The sequence below is a fragment of the Thunnus albacares genome, chromosome 1 (genome assembly GCF_914725855.1).
Source record: "Thunnus albacares chromosome 1, fThuAlb1.1, whole genome shotgun sequence".
In the NCBI taxonomy this organism is placed as follows: domain Eukaryota; kingdom Metazoa; phylum Chordata; class Actinopteri; order Scombriformes; family Scombridae; genus Thunnus; species Thunnus albacares.
Window position 1 is genome coordinate 16,938,511 of NC_058106.1, and position 22,319 is coordinate 16,960,829.

Consider the following 22,319-nt stretch of genomic DNA (forward strand, 5'->3'; position numbering starts at 1 on the left):
GGAAAAATGTATATTATAAATTCTTGATGTTGTCCCCTAGTTTTACCTTATTTTGATGAAATACCATTCTGTCATCCGCTGAAGTCCTTATTTTGATTTAGCAAATCAAATCTTGAATAAAGCGTAATGTGGTGTTCTATCATAGGCAGAGCTGACGGTCACACTGAGCCTGATAGCATCCTGCTACACAACACAAGAGTCACAGACTCTGAACAACAACCCACAGTAGCTTTTCTGCTAAAGTCTCCTTCTTATCTATATTACAAACATGAACACACGTCTCGTTCTGGCTTGTTGAACGAGCCACCAAACAAACGATAATGATCAGCAGCGAATGTTTCTTTTCGCTGCTGATTAGCTGCTAAGTAGCTGCTCAGCTGCAGCACATTAAACAGCATATACACATACCTGAAAATGTCACTTCGGTCCAGTTAGATACTGGTTTGGTCATTGCTCTTCAAAATCCCTCTTAGCAGTGCAGTCTCTGCCCATGACTTGTAGCTACAGCAGTTTGTTTGCTTTGTCTCAGTTCCTCCAACACACCCCTCCAGCTGGGACATTATTTCTGATATTTTTACAGACCTTTTTCCTTCATTCTAATTAAAAACATGTTGTCTTTATTTTTGACTACAAAGACGGATGATTAAATGTGATTTCAGTTGGACTGTGACAGCATTGGTCCAGAGGAGTTAATTGCCCCACTGGCTTGAAACAGCACTTTGATCAGCATAGTGACTACAGCAGAGTCAGTGTACTGACTAGCTGGTGATAATGATTATTATTCTGTGTAATGAACCGGTCTACTGATCAGCAGATACAAACTTTTAGAACTCACAGCATTTAATTAAGTATTTAATAAAGTAGAGAAGCCTACTGATTACTCATAGATTTTATATAATACAGTGTTTGAACAGGTGATCAGCAGGATGTAAGAGTAGAAGAACAAACCAGAACCAGAACAAAATTAATTCAGTCGTCTGGTCTGTATGTCTGCCTGCACTGAGCAGCAGGTGTATGAACTAATTTAGGCAGGTGAGGTGAGACTGTGATTGTCATTATGCTCACACACACATACATTCACATGTGTGTATGTTAGTGAGCATGCAACTTATGGTGACACACAAACACAAATACACAGCAGCTACCCACAGACCCACAGACACATGCAAAAAGCCACACACACACACACACACACACACACACACACACACACACACACACACACACAGTATCTATGTTTAGCTGTATAAATAGGCGTGTAATTAATGTCTAGATGTTGGAGTCAAGTGGTGGAAACACGAACATTTAAACCGCTATTAATATCTCATCAGGGCCAGAGAGACGCAGATAGACAAACAGAGAGAGTTGGAGGGAGGAAAGGAAAGAGAAAAAGAGCAAGACCAACGGAGCATGAGAGATGGATGATACCAGATCGTGGTCATTATTGATTGTCAACTAATAAAAATATACTTTTTTTCCAATGAATATGGAAATTGGGAAGCTGACCCCAGACAACAGCTAAAAATTGCTGAAGTTTAAAGACTAATTATTAAATATATTATTCAACAAAACCCTATTCAAACAAATATTTTTACATATTCAAAATATAAATTCAAATACAATTTATACAAACATTTGCTCGCTCTACTGAACAATCAACCATTTATTGTATATCTGTGTTCATTTGCATGTATACCCCACAGCTCCTTCCTCCAGGGCCTTCATTAGTCTGTGAGCAGCAGACTGTGATTTATTCATTTGATTGTTTCAATCATCAACACATAACACTCTACAATCTTTACTTCAGGAAGTTGTGAACTTTGGTTTCAACCAGAGGGTGCAGGACAAACTGGAGACTGAGCTCCTGCAGATTCTCCAACTGCTGCCACTTTTAGGTGTTGAAACTTTTTTTAAATTTCACATGACAAGAATGTTTTTTTCCTGTTACTGTATCTCTGATGATGTTCATATTTGATGTTTTTTTAGTCAATATTTTGTTCCCTTCTCACCTCCCTGCCAGTCTGCCTGGAGACGCCCCTTTATGTCCTTTATCCTTTCATCCAAACTGCTTTACAATTTGCCTCTTATTCAAACTTGCACACACACACACACCGATGTCAGCACGCTACAATGCAAGGTGCTGGCCTGACCATCAGGAGCAGTTTGAGGTTTGTTTGTCTTGCTCGAGGACACTTCAACATGTGGACAAGAGGAGAACCACCATCGCTGTGATTAATGAACAACCTGCTCTATCTCTTGAATCCGCAGCTGCATGTTTATATGTGTTTGTGTGTGAGACTGAGCTGAATACCTTTCTCTCAGTCATGTTTATGCTTCTTTTATACACCAAAATATCCTTCCACATGTTCATGAAAGTTATTCGTCTCTTCTCTTCTCTTCTCTTCTCTTCTTTTCTCTTCTCTTCTCTTCTCTTCTCTTCTCTTCTCTTCTCTTCTCTTCTCTTCTTTTCTCTTCTCTTCTCTTCTCTTCTCTTCTCTTCTCTTCTCTTCTCTTCTCTTCTCTTCTCTTCTCTTCTCTTCTCTCCATGAGTGATTCTGATCTTTAAAAATTAAACTGAAAGTCTGGATTGAAATTGTGACCATGACAATATAAATCAATATCCTTGAGCAAATAAGATGTGTTTGATTGCAGGGAATGACTGTGATAATAACCCTGCTGTGTGTCTATGCCGTAACTATATTGGTTAAACATTTAGAGAACACAGGTCCCATGCTACAGTATAAACAGACGGATCATTTATGGTTTATATTGTTTTCCACTGGAAAGCACAGTGAAAGAACATCTCCATTCCCATCTAGCATGCATCAAATACTACATGTTTGAGATCCTAGCCAGTATAATAGTGTAACTACAGAACAGTGACCATACAAAACATAACAAGATGAGATAATTAGATCTGTGAAAGGCATCCTACTGCATATTTTATATAAAGGAAAATTCAAATCCTTATATGTAGCAGGAAAAATCTCCATCCATCTATATCAGACACCTTATCAGAGGCTTTGTGCTTGCAGTGATTCCCAACACTCTTCAAGGGCTTCAAGATAAATCTGATGAGTCACAACATGATTAATGGGACAAGAAAGAAGAGAAAACAAAGTTCTGCTGCACTGATTTGTATTTTTTTGGGTGGAGGACTCCTCTCTAAACTTTGCTTTTATTGTAAAAGGGCTGGATATTTTTTTCCATAGTTCAGGTCTCAAACAATTAGTCAAATGACATCATCTGAGAATTTTTGAAGAGAAAATCAGTGCTCACAACTTCTAGATATGATGCAACCTGTGACAAGGGGCTGCAAGAAGACGCAACATTTTAATAGGTCACAGGCCAAAGTGGGCAACCAGTGCTTTAAGGTGGATCTAAGCTGTCATTATAAGATTAAAACTGCAGCAAAACCACAGTACAGAGAATACTCTCTGCTTTGTCTGTGTAACTTTCTCTTTCCCAATTGTCTTACACTCTCTCTCCTTTTCACTAAATGCTTCTATAAGCACTAATGACCCCCCTCCACTCAGATCACCTATACCAAGAGGGTTTGCTGTCAGAATCCCTCAGATTCATTCTGACTAACACAATAACACATTACTCTGAGATGAGCAGACTTTTGTCCTATAAAGGACCCTTGTATGACATGAGGGTGTGTACATTTATGTCCAAATCACTAAAATAATGCTTACAGAATGAAAATGTATGCAAAATCAATACATATGTAGATGGGGACTCCTGAAACTAGATCCCAGTTTGGGAACCACCTCTCTGTGTCCGGCACATCCACCCCTTCCCTCCTTTCTCCACCCATCTCTTCCTCCTCCTCCTCCTCCTTCCTCTCGGTGTTATCCCGCCGCTCCAACCGGTGCGCTCAAAAGCGAGAGCGCAGGAGTGGGTGTTAGACAGCAGAAAGAGCAAGAGAGAAAAACCAGAGAAAGCTTTTTGCTGTAACATGTGGAGACAATAAAACTGCTGTGCAAGCGTAGCATCAGTGTCCGATCAGCGGTGAAAGGAGAGGAGAAGAGCAAAAGAAAAACGGAGCGCCAGTTCGTCCCCCCGCTTCAGCTCCGCAGGAAGGAGAGACGCAGAGGAGGAAAGATTCCCCTAAACGCAGTGAGAGCGTCGGATGAGGAGAAGAGGAGAGCGGAGGGCATTGGATAGGCAACACCAAGGAGTGAGTACTCACAGACAGACAACTTGTCCTGAAACTTATTCACAGCCAGGTGCAGAACTCCACCGCTCACACTGGCTGCCTTATCAATAAAACTCATCTTAATCTAATTTAATCCAAATTATTTAAATTAAATATCTAAAGTACAAACTTCAATAAAATCACACGCACTGTTTGGCAGACTTGTTCCACTATGTTTCAACACTATGAGAGAGACAATATGTGAGAGAGCAGAGATGGAGGGGTGTGTGTGTGTGTGTGTGTGTGTGTGTGTGTGTGTGTGTGTGTGTGTGTGTGTGTGTGTGTGATATTGTATGGCTATCATTGTGAGAACCAATATGAGTTTTAGACCTGGGAAGTGAGGACATTTTAGGAAAATTAAGACATTTTGGCCAGTATTCACTTCCTGACATACCTTCAAAGGGCTGTTTGAGGGTTCAGACTTGGTTTTAGGGTCAATGTTAGAACTGGTTTTAGGTTCAGTTTAGGGTTAGGGTTGGAGTTTGGCATTTAGTTGTGATGGTCAAGGTTTGGGTTAGGGAATGCATTATGTCAATGAATGTCCTCACTAAGATAGCTATACCTACTTGTGTGTGTGTGTGTGTGTGGTTGAGTTGACTGGAGAGAGGGATGAATAGAGGGGTGAGGGAGAAAATACCAGCAAAGAGGAGGAGAGAATATGGGAGGGTCCGTTCAGAGTCACCCAGACAGAAGAGAAGAGAAGAGGAGAGAAGAGAAGAGGAGAGGAGAGGAGAGGAGAGAAGAGCAGACTCCCAAACCCCAAAAGTGTTAAGGTCAAATAAGCATGAAATTGTATTGTACAGTTATAGCCTATATTTAAATTACAGTCTAAAACATCTAATGTACAGGAACCGGCTGGTGACTCCACTTTCCAGTGAAATAAGCTTTGATTAGAATCAACTCACTCATTCTTTTGTTCTCACTCGGACAGAGTATCTTTCGTACGACACACATCTCAGCAGTCTCTCTAACTTGTGTGCCTTTCTGTGTCCTCCTCTGTGATCAGTATAATTTGTCACTTAATGTTAACGATCAATATTATTTCATTAAAGATTTGTGAGCCTTAAGTGGTGGCACTCTGTAAATCATGGGAACTGAGTTTATGTGGTTTTAGTTTTAGTATTTGAAACAATAGCAGAATAACTGAGAGGTTAAAATGCTTTTGAGACACATTTTTGCAGGTTTTCTGGCAAGTTAAAATATTTTTGCTGAATAAATATTTAATGGATTAAAACAAACATGCAGCAATAATATTTATCCTATTTCTACAGTACTGTGATGGTATTCTTACAATATTTTCCTTTACCTTTGAAATCAAATTGCTGGGATATGATGTCATTCTGTCATTATATCTGCTAATAAATTATAGTCTATTCTCATAATAGCTGAAAAATACATATAAATATAATGTTGATACTAAATTATTCAGTTTATTATTGATAGTATAATGTACATTATTGTACGCAGAGCCCTAATACATCTCCTTTCTCCTCTCCCTACTTGATGTCAATTTACAGAAACAAAACAATATTCCTAAAAAAACAAAAGTAAAACTTGATTCAAGAGTCAAAATAACCACCATTTAAGCACATTTTTTTAATACAGTTGGTCTTACTTGATGTACGCCACTCTCCACTCTCTGTCTCACCTTTTATTCTCAACTTGTATTTTATAAAAGCACATTCACAAACAAGCGTTGCAGCCTAAATGGGAGAAAAAAGCAGAGCACTAAATGTTAGAGCATGATGCATGCTTTTGCCAGCGTTAGACTTTAAAGGCCTTGTTGGTGATTTATTTATAAGGCCTTCTAAAATTAACAGCTAAATGTGTTTGACCAGAGCAAGAGAGCAGAGACTGGAAGGGGAAAGAAATGTGAGAAAAAATTGCGTTTTTTCCCCATTTCCCCTGACAGTGGCAGCTCCAGACTTATTGGACCCTAAATCCGCCACTCACAACACCAAGCCCCGCCTCTCCTTCTCCACAAAGCCAATCACGCTGACTCCCCGGGAGGAGAGTGAGGTGAGAGAAAAAAGAAAGAAGTCCAGACATTCAAAGTGATTGTTTTCTTTTTTTTTTCCTCCTCAAATGGCCTTTTGGCATTTTTATAGGACACTTCCTGTATGTATGTGAGTTGATTGATCAGTTGAAGTGTTGTAGGTGGTTGCCACAGTGATGAAATGGAAGACAGTGACAGCCATCTTTCTTTTGGTGGTACTGTACCTGGTGATGGGAGCAGCCGTCTTCAGAGCCCTGGAACAGCCTCATGAGAGGTACGCAGGCTAATCATGTGTTTACCTTTCTGTCTGCTTCACTAACAGTAAAGCCATCCATCCATTTATCCATTGTACCCAACAACTGTTACTGACCCTCTGTCTGCCAACTGTAAAAAATGTTTTCAGTAGCCGTGAAATGGATGCAAACTTATCACCTTTCACCCATTAGGCTGTTCTCAAAATTCACTGAACACTACAGTTATGACTCCCCAAAATGCAATGTGGATACACTAAAACTAAACAAGTATTGGTCTATTTTGAATCTTTTGTTCATTGTGAAATTGTTTAGAATGTTAATAAATGCTGTATGACACACTGTAAAATTATGATTAATCATTACTAAGAAAGGTACTAAATTATATTTGTCTAAACCTTTTTTTAAGAAAAAACATCAGCCCTGGTGCTGCTGGATTCAAGTTGTAACTGAAGGTAGTGGCTATGTTGTTGAAAGTGGTGATCATGAATCTGAGTGGATCTCTACAGTATGGAGTCTCTCAGGGTTAAATTCTTGTGCATCTATAAATTAATCTCTATATGCTTTACCCAGATTTACATAACTTTGTCATCAAATTACTTTGATGCCATAGACAGAAATCACCCCCTATTTACTATATAGTGCACTATATTTACCCTCCACCATTTATTTTGAATGTCCGAATTATGAGTGTGTAAATATGTCCACTCTACTGTATGGTGCCCTCAAATATTCAACAGTGGAAGGAAAAAGTAGTGTTGAGTGACTCTCCAGCTGTCAGTGATGATGCAAAGTGATGATGATTAGTGAGTGTCCGAAATCTCAATTTGTTGCTTACTATTAAGTAAATGAATTGAGTGTCTATTATATAGAGAATAGTGAATGAGTGAATCATCAGTGAAGTGAATCATTTTGGACACAGCTATAGACTCAGTGTGTCAGTTTTAGAGCATGTAAACATGTGGATGTGACTGAATGTCCCTCAGTTAATTAAAGAAACACTGAGATAATAATATTTGGCAACAAGGAGGAAAACTGAGCATGTTATTCCTATTCTTAAATCTTAATACAAGTTTTTACGCTCTGGGGTGCACTCTGTGAAATATGATGACAATTCGACTTTTGTATCACAAATAATTCTGAGCCTCTCTCACTTTCTCTCTCTCTTAGTGCCCAGCGTTTGGCCATCCTGTCCCAGAAGCTGGAGTTCCTGGCCAGACACTCCTGTGTCAACCAGAGTCAGCTGGAGGAGCTGGTTAAGGTGAGAAAGACCTCACCTTAACCAGAGAAGGAATGATAAAAAATAAGTATTGTGCGTGTGCAGCATACCTAGACGTGTCAGCTTCTCTTACACACACACAATTGTGATTGAACCATAGACTAAAAAATAATGGATGTAGCCATTGTGATGTCAACCATTGGTTTGTGGACTCCTGTTTTGAAGCCTCGAGTTTGCATTTCGACTGCACCATCTTGGATTTTTGGAGCCAGAAATGACCATATTTGGACGAGTGAGTGGAGCTGACCCTAATGCAAGCAGCTAGCTGCTACCTGCTAGCTTGGTTAGCATAGTGCATTTACAGTCTATGGCTAACTGAACTAATGTTAATGCTAATTTTTGCTAGCGAAAAGCAGGCTTAAAACCATTATAACAAAATGTACTTACCGGAAAAAACTGAACATCCAACTCCTTAGAGGGTCTTTTAGTACAACGTAACGCTGAACAAGACTTCTTTGCGCGACCAAACTGTTAAAATTAACTTTTATGAACTGAAAACACACTGAAATAGCGACGGCTATGGCTACATCTATACTCACAATCGTTACGTTATCTAACCAGCGTTGTCGCCGTGGTGGCGACTTGCCTGTGATGGCACCAAACTGTCACTCAAAGTAATCACACCCTTAATTATACATAACTTTAAGCCTTAATAAAATTTAAATGAGTGAGTTATATACATACAGTTGTCATGAACGGGGAAATTAGCTAGAGAGACCAAAAATGTTGTTTGTACCAGGCTGTAAACACGTTTATATCTGCTGTAAAGTTGGGCATTTTAACCTGGGGGTCTATGGGGATTGAGTCACTTTTGGAGCCAGCCTCAAGTGGCCATTTGAGGAACTGCAGTTTTTAGCACTTCGATGTTGGCTTTATTTTTCAGCCCTGAAGGTTACCTCTTGGATAAAACACAGCTGCAGTGGTTTCAGCACCATGGACAGCTCCTGCAGCTTCACTTCTCAGCAGTGGGAAGAAATGTCAAACCACACAAAGATTGTTTCTGTTGTGAAGCTTTATTTGTTAGTCCTGTTCCCAGTTGTGAACCAGAAGGCTCTTACATTGTCACTCCAGATTACTCCAGATTTCACATTTTTATTTTCGCCACAGTCACCTAAATCTTTAAGTGACTCTTTAACTTTAACCATCTTTAACTTACTAGACACAAAAGCATGCAGACAAACATACACATTCCTTCTTACACCAGTACAAGAAACAAAGGTGCCTTCTTGAACCTTTTAATAATGATATTAGTTACAGAAAGAAAGGTAGGAAATTATGTGAATAGGTTATATTATTGTTTTTCTAATTATCATTATATATAATTAAATTTGAAAAGCCCCTTGAAACAAGTAAACTCAACACACAGTTTAACACAAATCTCTTTCTCTCTCTCTGTCCCTCTCCAGCAAGTTGTGTCTGCTATCCGTTCAGGAGTAAACCCTGCAGAAACACTGACCAACCACAGCAGCCTGTGGGACCTGAGCTCCGCCTTCTTCTTTGCTGGGACCGTCATCACAACCATCGGTAGGAAACACACACACACACACACACACACACCCTCAACACACATCTTCGTAATTATTTAGAACATCAGTGGTTCAAACTGATTACATATGAAAAACACAAACATAGTATTTTATGATATTGATGTGTAATTGTCCGGTGTGTCACCTTCCCTAAATATTAGCGTATGAGTTTAAATCATTGCAAGTGCGTGTGTGTGTGTGTGTGTGTGTATGTATGTAGTTGTGAAGCTGATTGGAGACTCAGTCAGAGGGTACAACATAAAAAAAAAAAAAAAACATGGATTCATCTTACCTGTTGCTTTGTTGCACCTGATTATTTAAAGGATTATTTAATAGTTTCACTTATTACGATGATCAGTTCCTCCAGCAGCAGAAAGCATGAAACACAGTCTGTTTGTCTTGATTGGTTGGCTGAGAAAAAGGTTGTCACTCTGTGTTTTTATTACAAGTTTTGTTAACATTAGAAGTTTTAGAAATATTCTGCTTCATCAAAACATTGTTGGTTGAAGTAACTCGACTGTGTAAAACAAACAGTGGAACCTGGGAGAAAAATCAGTACAAAAAAGACAGAATAGAGCGATGCAACACTGAAATAATCCTTTTGTGAAAATCAAATCAGCAACATCCCAGATAATGTGTATAATGTGTGATGTACAGAATGTGAAACAAACACCATTAGGCCAAACATTAGATGATGAAGAAGAAAACATTGTCCCTAATCTTCATTCAACAGCCTCCATCATTCTGATCTCAGGTGATATATTTCCTCATCTCTCCATCTGTCCTCTCTGCAGGTTTTGGGAACATCTCTCCCCATACAGAGGGCGGAAGAATCTTCTGCATCGTCTATGCGTTGCTGGGGATACCCCTGTTCGGCTTTCTTTTGGCGGGTGTTGGGGATCAGCTCGGCACCATCTTCGGCAAGGGCATTGCCAGAGTGGAGAAGATGTTTGTGGTGAGTCTGGAGTAACGTACATCAACATGTAAACACCAAATATTTCTGATACAAATACAGAGACACACAAGTTCACACAAGTTTAGAGTCTGCAGGCAGAAAGTCCATATAGGCAATCCTAAATAATTTATATCAAAGCACTCTTGACAATATCCTCGGTCACACCAGCTCTTTTAGTTCATATTTACAGACCTACATCTGACTTAACTCAAGATGCTTTTGCACAACATATTTTCTATATGGGTTAAACTGTAGGTGCAAGTTTTCAGGGGGAGATCAGGGAACAGAGAAGAATGAGATACTGAGATAGTTAACAGTAGAGGTTCCTTGTTTAAATGCAGTCTGTGTGTTATAAAGTTTTTGTGCTACGTGTGTGTAAATGGTCCGTGTGCCTGCACACTTTATATGCAGTGTGAACAAAACCTTTGACCTCCATTTACATTTGGATGAATAATTCTGCAGACAGTCTGAATATATTACTGCACATCAGGTATTGATTGAACCCTCAAACTGTTAATGATTGTTAGTTTTGGTTAAAATCTGAATTGAAGTTAGTTTAGTCTTTATGAATCCAGAGCTCAAACCGAATAAGTAATTTAATAGTAGTAGTAATCAATTTATTTGTCATGTCATGTGGACATGCTGTCCATTTGACATCAGCATTAACATGTCATTTACATCCCAAAATGAGAGAAACAATTTGTGTCTGAGTTGAAGTTACAGTTGTGAATAATTTGCTTTGCAGTCTTGAATGAAATGAGTTGATAATGTGTAATTCAGAATGATTTGCTCCTTCTGCGGCTCTGAGGGCACCCGAAGGACTCTGTAATGCAATATGATTAAGGCTGAGGACGGAGGACAAAAGTTCATTGTGTGAGTGTGTGTGTTTTTGGAAGCTTTATTGCTCTGTACCCAGATTGTGTGAGACTGCTGCATTATCCTCAGAGAATACTGTGAATGTCTTTTCTTTTGTACTGCACCCTGAGGTGCAGTACAAAAGAGTACTCTCAGTACTCTCTCTCTCTATCTCTCTGTGTGTGTGTGTGTGTGTGTGTGTGTGTGTGTGTGTATGTGTGGATACAGTGTCAGACTGTTTTACCATTTCACTTCAAAAACAGTTTTCTCCCTGTAATCTGTAATTTGTTAAGTAATATTTAATTAATCACTGATATGGTCAATTGTTGCTGAACACAAAAACTGAAAAAATTAACTTTTACTGTGGTTGGAGATGCATTTCATACCATACTACCGGATGATGCTGATGGCCTTGTGGGCTTGACACTGGACATGTTGGTATCTTAAGGCACACTAGTGTAATAGCTCCATGGATGGAAATGTAGATCAGGCTGTCGGTGACACCGCTTTAGTCCAGACTGGAATATATCAACAATTATTGGATTGTTTGCCATGAAATTTTGTAGACATTTATGTTCCCTGGAGGACATATTGGAATGACTTTGGTGATCTTCTAACTTTTCCTCTAGTGCCGCCATGAGGTTGACATTTGTGGTTTTGAGTGAAATGTCTCTTAAACTATTGGATGGGTTGCCATGAAATTTTCATGTTCCCGTCAGGATGAACTGAACTTGAAGGTGATCCCTTCACTTTTCATTAAGCACCATCATCAGGTTAAAAAAAAAAAATCACTTTTTCAAATACTTTGGTTCATGACCAAAAACCTGCAAACTAATAACATTCCCATCAGCCTCAGCTGTACTTTATATTTAGTGCTAATTAGCAAACGTTAGCATTTTGCTCAAAGCTCCATTGTGCTTAAGTACAGTGTCACAGAGGTGTTAGCAACTCTGTAGACATCAAAATCAGCAACATGAGCCTGTTTTTTCTCAGGTTGTTGGATGGCCTTTCCTTTCATTTCTTGGTCGGTTAAGTCATTAAAGGATACGTTCCCAATTTTTCAAGTCTGCCTTAAAACAACAGTCAGGTGTCCATGTGAACACTGAAAGAGGTTTTCCTGGGTGTAATCATTCCTCCTGTTCATACGGGCTATTAAAAGATCCCCTTCACATGTGCTTTTAGTGTAGGTGATGGAGGCCAAAATCCACAGTGTGTCCAGTCATTTTGTGCAAACATACATTGAAAGTTTATCTGAAGCATATATTAGGCTTCAGCAGTCTGAGTTAGTCATATCAAGGGGATATCTGCCACATTTACAGTCTTTTTAGCATCAAATTCCCTCCTTGTGTTTCCTTGGACAGTGTCTCCCTGTTGAGCTGCAGTGGAAGTATAGTAACAAAAAGAGGGACTTTGGTACTAAAAAGACTGTAATGTTGAAAGAAATTTTTATTACAATTTTAATAAAAAATTTAAAATTTTTATACAGAAGGAGGCTTCTGGATTTTGGCCTCCATCACTTACATTGTAAGTGCTTTATGAAGGGATCTCTTAATGAATGTATGAACAGGAGGAATGACTATAGCAAGAAAAAACAATTTCAGTGTTCATTTTGGCACCTGACTGTTGTTTTAAGACAGACTTGAAAAATTGTGAACCGTTGGCTTCCACACAACATCCGGTACCTACATAGCTGAAGTTCTAACATAATTTCGGTTACTTCTCACTGCTGGACAAGGTGATCAATGTACATATTTTATCAAAAAAATCTATATTGGAACTGGATTTCTGTCTTTCAAGTACCTCCTTGCTGCCTCTCCAACAGTTCCAGCGAAGAGGTCAATAATTTATGTTTTACAATACAGTTTGACGCAGCATCTACACTACACAGGTCCAAGAAACTGTGAACAATGAGGGAGTGATGAAGCTTCATGTACTTTGCACTGCAGTGATCACAAACATACCAAACAGATCAGATGTCCTCCAGTTGAAATTCACCATCACATTGCTCATTTTCTCAGCCTCTGTGTCTCCCCTGCAGCACTGGGACATCAGTCAGACAAAGATCCGGGTCATATCCACCCTACTGTTTGTGTTGTTTGGCTGCTTGCTGTTTGTGGCGCTCCCAGCAGCCATCTTTAAACACATCGAGGGGTGGTCTGCGCTGGAGTCTCTTTACTTTGTGGTCATTACCCTGACCACCATAGGATTTGGGGACTTTGTAGCAGGTACAAACACAGCCAGTGAGTGAATGTCACCATTAGAAAAAGAACTCTGTCTCTTTGTACCACACTCATCATGTGTTTGAAAGACTCACTATCTCTCTCTGCGTCTAGGTGGCTCAGAAATAGATTACTTGGACTACTATAAACCAGTTGTATGGTTCTGGATTCTGGTGGGATTGGCGTACTTCGCTGCCATCCTCAGCATGATAGGAGACTGGCTGAGAGTCATCTCCAAGCGGACCAAAGAAGAGGTGTGTTGGCTTTCATTTTCTACTTCATCCTTTTTTTCTTTAATTTCTTCTATTTCTCTGTGCGTACTTGTTTACCTAAAAACGTTTACATTTCTACCTTCTGTATCTCTTTCTGTCTTTCTTTCAGCACAGTGACACACAAGTTATCTGTGCCACTTAGTTACAGTGACCCTCAGCTGTCCCCACCTCAACTTTTGCCCTCTGCTTAACTTCATTTCAATGATAAGACTGTTTTCTAATCCAATTGACTGTGCGTAATCCAAACACATAAAACAGTCTTAGTCCATTACTGTGAGCATCTCCAGAGAGAGAGAGAGTGTTTGGACAATGTGTGATGATGCTCTTATAAGAAAATGTATCTAGAATTGTCTGAGCTCTAAATATAACACAGATTATCCGAATGAATGCAGCTGTTTCCAAAGGAAAATCCGTGCTCACCAATATTTTTCAGGTTCCTTGATTTTACACTAATTTCCTGGATTTTCTGAATAATTTGCAGGTATGAAACAATCAATTTTAGGACCTTTTACAAAGAGGGTGGTGCAATTTGGTACAAATTCTAAGAAAAGTGTTAAGTTGGTTTAGTTGGTAAGTACCCACTTAATATATTTAAATAAGATACTTAATAAATTTGATTCTTTAACTGACTGAAAATACTTTTTCAGTGTGTAGTGTTGTGTGTCAAATGATATATTAGCATATTAGGGTTGTTCAATAATTTCCTAAAAGTAGCTTCTGTGTATCTGTCAATTCTCAGGACAATTTTTTAAAGAGTTATGTACTTTGGTGGTATACAGGAAATGTGCTCATTATAGAGTTTTTAAGAAAAAGCCTGATATGATGATATATAGTTTGACACACACAACTACACACTGAAAACAAAGTATTTTCTGCCTGATAAAAAATCGTTAAGAGTCTGATTTATTAAGAATTTTTACAAATTTACAACGACATATGAACCCAAATATACTAAACGGGCACTTACCCACTAAATCAAGTAACACTTATGTTTTAATTTGTACCAAGTTGCACCACCTCTCTGTAAAATGTCCTAAAAAATTACTGTTAAATACCTATAAATTACTACCTGTAAATTAGCATAAACTAAGATCTAACATCTAAACAAGAGTTTTCACAGGAGTTGTCATTAGTCAACTGGTATTTAATTCACCAGAGTTTGACTGGTAGGTTAGTGTGAATGGAGATTTGGTCACACATTTTATTATCACTTTTTCAATTCTGAACAAGCAAACATCTTATAATCAACAAGTAAGACTTGGATCTTTGGCAAGAACATGATGACATGACATCACACGACATGGTGTGTGTGCCCATTAGTTAAGCATAATTAGTTGAATGATGCTGGTCTGCAGCTGCAACTGTTAAGTGGTTTTGCATGATGCGTTTGTGTGTGTGTTCACTAATGATCCCCATGGCTTCTCATGCTGAAGTCCTGTTGTGATCCCACATATCTTACTGACCTGTGAAGTGTGTGTGCTGTTATCATCAGGCTCTGTGATGTAGTTAGAAGCAGAGACATTGTTCGAGGTGTGTTTACGTCAGCAGTGTGCACAAGTTTCCTTTTTTGCTCTGAAGTGATACAAGAATCTAAGGCTGCTCCAGCCATCCTCTGATGAGATATTAGGGCTAAACATTAGAAAGCAGAAATATCCTGGTTAAACATCGCTCCACCAACTAATCTCCACTTTTTCTTGTTTATCAGTTTGTTGAATCTGATTTCATGCAGAAAGTCACATCTTGAGTCAAATTTCTTATTAAACCTCAAAAATCACTTTAACTGATGTGGGTTTCTGAGAGGAAGTGGACTCAAAGGACAGGTTCACAATTTTACAAGTCTGTCTTTAACCAACAGTCAGTTTGCCAAATGAAAATAACCAACTGTTGTTGTTTTTTAAGACAGACTTGAAAAATAGTGAACTTATCCTTTAATTACACTATAAAATTCATGAATGGAAACTGAAGTAACATTTGGTTATATTCATACATTGTTAGTAAAGGGCATCTCGTACCATCACACACTGATGTGTTTGTAACATTACTAGAAAAGTAACAGTATCGTTACCGTACCTCGCTCGTTGAGGTGGCTTAACTCTAATGGATAAATGTATTAGAAATTTTCTGTTACGGACAAATATACAAATAATTTCATGATGAAAAAGCTTCCTGGATTAATGTCCAATACAATTGTCCCCATAGGCAAAATACTAAAGTAATATTTGTTTCAGACATTTCATGTCTTAAAGTTGCAGTGTTTTGTTTTTTTTAATCTGTGTATACGAAGAGAGTGAAACTTCATTCATATTAGATTTTGTGGTTTCCTGAAGACGTACGTTGAGGTTTTTGATTCATTTAAATTCATTGAACTGATTTTTCTCCTTAAATCATCTCAAAACTAGATTCAGTGTAGCAGCACAGTCAGTGTTCAGAATAAAATAACTACAAAAGTTCAGTCTCAACAACATAATGACAGTTGATGAATACGCTTACAGGCCTGTTCAGTTGCAGATAAATTGTTTTAATGTAATTGAGTTGACTTCCTGGTCAGTGATAATGTCTTTCTCCATCTTACTCTCACCTGTTTTTATTCTCTTGTGGTTTTCTGATGAAGATGTTTATTTATGGCAGATCATTAAAGGGCCATGCTGTAGTTTCAGCCAGAGCATTTATAGCTATGTGGTAGTAAAATTAACCCCAGAGGGAAAATAATAAGCAAACACTGACGTCCTAATCAGCATAATGCGATTCTGTTCATTTCTTACATCATGTAGTCTTCCTCACCGCATTTCTCTCTCTTTCTGTCCTTGCAGGTGGGAGAGATCCGCGCTCACGCTGCAGAGTGGACGGCTAACGTCTCAGCAGAGTTCAAAGAAACACGCAGACGTGTTAGTGTTGAGATCTACGATAAGTTCCAGCGCGCCGCATCGATTAAACGCAAACTGTCCTCAGAGCTGGGATTCAGCCCTGCCCCTGAGCTCACGTTGCCCAGGAGAACTGCGTCGGTCAATTACAGTGATGAGCGGGAGAGGAACGAGAAGGAGGCTGGGCTGCAGGGCCTGACGACACCACTGGCCAGAAATGGTGGTTTGATCATAAATGGTTTGGACCCAGAGAGAGGAGATATCGCAATCATAGAGCACCTCAAGTAGAAAGACGATGGCCAACACCTTTCAAGGTCTTTCTGAGGTCTTTCAGTTTGCAATGAGAAAAGCAACGACACCAACATGCTGCAAGTCATCATTTGTAGCATCAGTGCTGAGAGCAGAGTTGTTATTTGCTTGATGTTTTTATTCACAAATTAAGTAATTATGAAAATGTGGTGACTCCAGGAGGGACATCTTCACCCCTCTACAGGGAGGTTGGAGTATGTGGAGGGAGCCAAAACCCCCTTCAAGAACACTTCAATGGATTTTTGACAATGGAAGACATTTAAAGAATGAGAAAAATACATAATACATGAGTTGTTCTGAAGTTGTCCTGGATGAGAACTGGGATGAGACTAGATGTCAAGCAAACCTCACTCAGCTGTTGGGAATGGAAAGATCTTGGAATAAAGTACATTTTCCCGTTAATTTTGACTTGGGTTCAGCGTTTATCTCTGCTAAAGGACAAAAGAAAACGTACTGTAAACATACAGTCACAGTATTTGGTGACCCAATATGGAAAAAATCTGAGGAACTTCCAAACGTGCCTGTCTGCGTCTGCAGACTCCAAACTCTAAACATATTCTATATTTGAACAATTTAGGATGAAATGTTAATACAAAAGTTATACAGCCTAAAATGTCTCTGTTTGGTATCTGGATGCAGAGTGACGCTGACAATCACAGTACGCTGTTAACTGAAACATCAGATGCTACTTCAGCTCTGTACTGTAAATGGTGAAATGTAATGATATCAGACATGTGAAAGTAAGATGTTTGAAATACAGAGATGGTGGATTTCTTCAAAATGACTGTAGAATGTAAAGAAGTTCAGGTTGTGAAGATGGCAGGCGGTGATATATTGTTTGTGCTACAGACATTTAGATTGAGATCATATCAGAGGTTTATTTTTTCTGGCAAAGGACAATTACTCACAAAAAAAATTAAATGTTTGCAGTTCTGAAAATGTTCAATCCTGCACCAAAGCTTAACCAAAATGCAAAATTTAAAAGCATGTGCAGTTTAAACTCTTAAACTCTTTATGATTATAATTCCAACCACTGCAATCAGCTGTAATAGAGGAACATATGTTTAGTTTCATGAGTTTAGTCACCAGGTATGATACTTGAAATAATCTGTTGCATGTTATGGTGGAATATCATCACCACAAGCCACTGTAATACTGAAAAGATGTGCTGTTATATGAGTGCGTTTCTTTACTTTTGGTGTTTTTCCTCCAACCTTTGTCAGACATGTCGGTAAATGTTCTAATTTACAGACACACAGTAGTGAAAAATAGTTAATATTGTTACCAACAACAAATATAAGCCATTATTTTTATAGCTAGGCCATAATGATTACTTTTACTCAGCAATTTCAAATTTACAACTACACTCAGACCTGGCATATTTCAGTCAAACAAGCTTTTGAGTTACTTCTTTATTTACCATTCCCAGTAAGATGTATCTGTCTTTAAACTGGTTACCAGTGACAGCCATGACAGTAGTACAGTGCTTTCGTAAAGAGCTTAGTAAGACTGTAGATCTCTTTGTAACGTTGTCATCTCAACGTTTTTATTGTGACACATCACTACATGGCGTATTTACCACTAACTCCTCTCAGCTGTAGAGAAAGAAGCAGAAGGAGAAAAGTTCAAAATGTCTCTGATTCTGGATGCAAAAGAAATGTGAGAGCGCCGATTGTTTCTATGTGGAGATTCATCAAACTTTTGCTGTGCCTTAAACTTTTTATTTTGCCAAACTAAGGCCAAGCACAACACACTGTGAAGTGGACAACTGACTCAAACATCATCATAAGTAACCAAACTATGTGATGTTGGCGTATATCTAGTCCAACAAAACTAATTCAGTTGTTTACATTCAGGATACTGCGCTGGCCTCGATCCACATGGACACATACTCAGCCAATGCTTTGTTTCTGTTATAATATTTGAATGACTCAGTGGATCAAGCGAGACTGCTGCTGATTTAGTTGCTGGTAGCAGAAAAAGTTCATATTCGTCTGGGAAACTGTAGTAGTTACCCATGAAGGATGCTTTGCCTCTTTGAGCCAATTAGACACTACCATTAAAATTGTTCATTTACGTGAGACAAAAGTCTCAACTTCTGGAGTTGTAATAGAGATGAGATTATTGTTATTAATGAGATATGACATATTTAATTTCTCTCTCACACTGATGACCTCTTTGTAGGTCTTCAGTGTGAACATGCACACATCAAACTTCAATGTTGAGACAAAGTTTTCACCCAAGTTTGAATCAGGCCAGTGCTGTCAAATATTCACAAACACATTAACTCACATTACACACACTAACTAAATTAACATCTGACGGAGCTGCAGCTTCATGGTTTAGAGTCCATATAACATATCATAGTATTGTATTGGTATGTTGTGAGGAGCAGGACCTGAAATGAAAATAACAAATTAATCTGTTTCTGCTTTTCCAGCAAATGTTTCAGTTTACTCGCTGCTGACCGACCTAAAACTGCTATATTTCACATTGTACACATTTCTGAGTTGTGCCAAATCTGAGAAAACATTTCTGGTAAACTTTCCAATTAGAAGGTATGATTTTATCATCTGATCTTTAACTGTCTTTATCAGTTGTCATACATTTGGTGCCCTGGAGAACACTGTATCTCCACTTTTTATGTCTGTGGACATGTGTGACCTTAAGGATGAGTCAAACTACTGACGTGATTGTTTTAAGTGTCAGAAAACTTGTTCTGGAGCATCAGTCAAACCATTTGTGTTTGTTTATGTAATAATGTCCTTCTGCAAGGCCCCGAAGTTACTGTTAGGATTTATAAGCAAAATGACATAGAGAATATATTCACACACACACACACACACACACACACAATGAGGGTTCTCTTGTACACCTGCCGTTGAAAATGCACTTTGATTAACAGCATTTGAACGTAACAACATGCCACAGCTCTCACCGCTAACCAGTCCATCCAATCAGAAGGCTCTGATTCTGTTATGTGGCGTTAACTATAACTACATAAAACGTTTCAGTCTGACAATGACAGCGAGAGTTTAACCCTTAGATTAATGACAACATACACGAGGAGTGTGACACCATCTTCAAAAGAGTCATTCTTTTATCTAAAAGCCACAGATGATCAAGCTGTGAGGAATATTTACAACTTATGATTTAGATTTTAAGTTGTATTTTTTTTTAAACATTGGAAATTTATATTTGACAGCTTTGTAGATTAGGATTGAGAACTTTTAGTAGGCTGTTGAATGAATTTAGAGAGTAATGACAAAATAAAAAAAGTCTGTAGAGTAGCCTCTAATTCATCATGGTGCCAAAAATGGGCCGAGAACAGCAGGCACATTTCTGTATGTGCAGAAATAAGAAAACGTGCTATAAGTATCCAGTCCATTTGCAATTATTTGATATTTTTGGAACTGGCCTCTTTTATTTGACATTTTAGTTTGTCTTTTAGAAGTGGACATCCTCATCAAATTAACAGAAATATAGGAAAAGTCCAGAGGGTGTAGCTTATAGCTGGTTTAGACTATTTGTAGAGTCATAGTGTTTTTAGTTCTGCACTAACTCAGAGGCTGTAATATTCAGTACTAACACAGAATGGAAACATTAGTGACGTTACACTGTGTGGTGGCTGGTTGATCTGTCTTTGCCTTCTCTCTTTGCTATTCAGTTAAAACATATGACATTGTTACACAATCATCCTTTTTTTTAGCTGTGCTAAAGTGAAACTAACTGAAAAAATGTTCCTTTTCCACTAATGTGCCAGATGTGTCGATGATTTTTATGGCCGCAATGATCATGAACGCTTTGTATTTTTCTACACTCTATGTTTGTACTGGTAGAGTATTTCTACACTGGTGTAAGTCTGTATGAATGTCTGTAGAGCCCAAACGCAATGTAACAAAGAGTTTTGTACAATATGTGACTTACAAATATACAAAAATTCAGTTCTTTCCCTGCGTGCTGTGTCATTCAATCAAACTGAGTCAATTTAATCAGATATTTTATTTACACAGAGCAGCATGTAGAAATTGGCGTGAAATGTTTAATTTTCTGGTTTGTTTTCATTATATCATTTGGAAATCTTCAGGAAAATTTGCAGTTAATCAGAGGAAAATATGATCAATATGATGATTTGTCAAAGGATAATGAAACTTCTTGCAGCTGCATTAGGGTGAACAGATAATCCAACTTAACCTAAAACATAACTTCTAAGTGTTTAATTTCACACAAAAGAGACAGAAATACCATATTATAGCAAATGCCAAATAAGGAAGCACTAGCAGCGTCATCAGATTGATGACAAAGTCATTCCCACCACTGCCAGACATAACTTTGCTTTATTAAGTATTTGGAAGCACATTAATCAGTATCTTCTGTTTCTCTCACACAGTTCACAGCCGATGAACCGCTGAGCGATGATTAAACTTCCTGGATGATAGAGTGGTCTGATGAGTGGGACTGGCCAGTGGTTGCAGGTCTTATGATGCGTGAGGTAAAGTTATCAAAACAGGAAGTGCAGACCAGAATCAACATTGCACAGTCAAACTGCCTCAGTACTCAGGCTCATTTCAGCATGATATTTCCTCTGTTGGAAGAGCTCCTCTCTAGCCAGCAAAGTCCGGGCTGGAACCACATGATCAGTAATGTGATGAATAAAATATGTCCTGCAAGCTAAAAGTGGAGATATTGATGCTATATGTGGTATTTATTTATATATAACCATGAGGGAGGTGAGTGGATTGTGAGGAAAAAGTAAAAAGCAAGTCATAATTCAACACAGGTGCAGGCTTCCACACATACAAAATTTGCATTTTTTTCGATTCACACCACAAGCTGCTGCTGGCCAGGACTCCTTGCATGTCTTCTGATCCTCTTTAAGTGGACTTTTGGGAGGTTGCACTACTGAGACTGATCAATATCCTGCCCTAGGACACCTTTGAAGGTGACTTTACCCAAAATACACTCAAAAACACATTATTGGAAGCTCTTCACTGTGGGGTCTGTGGTTTAACAAGACTAGCCGGAATATTGACATGTTGTTTGTTTTTCAGATGTAATTTTGGAGGCTTTGAGCAAAACAAATCAGTCTCAGCAGCTGAGATCTTAAAACCCTCAGCAAATAAAACCAAACTATCTGCAATTCCATGGTTCAACACCATTAGGGATACACACAAAAACACAATTTTGTAATTCGGCTGAACTGACCTTTTAAGAGGAATATGTAGAGATCAAACTCTGGTCCACACAGATTGTTGAGCCTCACCAAACCTCAGTGCATCCTGCCACATCAACAGTCTACGTTCAGCAAAATCTACTTGCTACAGTACAAACAGGATACCTGTCATTTTGTATCATCTATTCAGAGAATAGTTACTGGATATGTAACTTCACCTGTAATTTATTTGGGCATATGTCAGGTCTGAGTGGAGCTGTAAAATTACTGCGTTTTTCTGTTGTTATAAGATATTTTATCAGCTCATACAGTCTGTGTCTCTCGTTAATGTAACCCAGGTCCAGTGAAGGTCTTTGATTCAGCTCATATTTGCAAATCCTTAATTTTTTGAAACTAAGTGTCTGTATACAGTAACTGCATAT

General features: G+C 38.5%; 1 protein-coding gene across 1 annotated transcript; it reads left to right on the top strand.

Annotated features, from left to right (window-relative positions):
* The first annotated feature begins 3,855 nt into the window (after window positions 1-3,855).
* Window positions 3,856-20,638, top strand: kcnk2a (potassium channel, subfamily K, member 2a). The gene is made up of 9 exons (XM_044346448.1): window positions 3,856-4,183; window positions 6,114-6,220; window positions 6,359-6,471; window positions 7,619-7,709; window positions 9,134-9,251; window positions 10,048-10,208; window positions 13,102-13,288; window positions 13,397-13,536; window positions 16,365-20,638. Coding segments are annotated over exons 1-9 (1,257 nt in total). The 5' UTR covers window positions 3,856-4,182; the 3' UTR covers window positions 16,704-20,638.
* Window positions 20,639-22,319: the final 1,681 nt, after the last annotated feature.

What these genes read in the sequence shown, in the direction of transcription:
- kcnk2a (XM_044346448.1), top strand. An exon ending in GAGTGGAGAAGATGTTTGTG is followed by an intron (nt 10,209 to 13,101) that starts GTGAGTCTGGAG and finishes TCTCCCCTGCAG; the next exon opens with CACTGGGACATCAGTCAGAC. An exon ending in CCAAGCGGACCAAAGAAGAG is followed by an intron (nt 13,537 to 16,364) that starts GTGTGTTGGCTT and finishes CTGTCCTTGCAG; the next exon opens with GTGGGAGAGATCCGCGCTCA.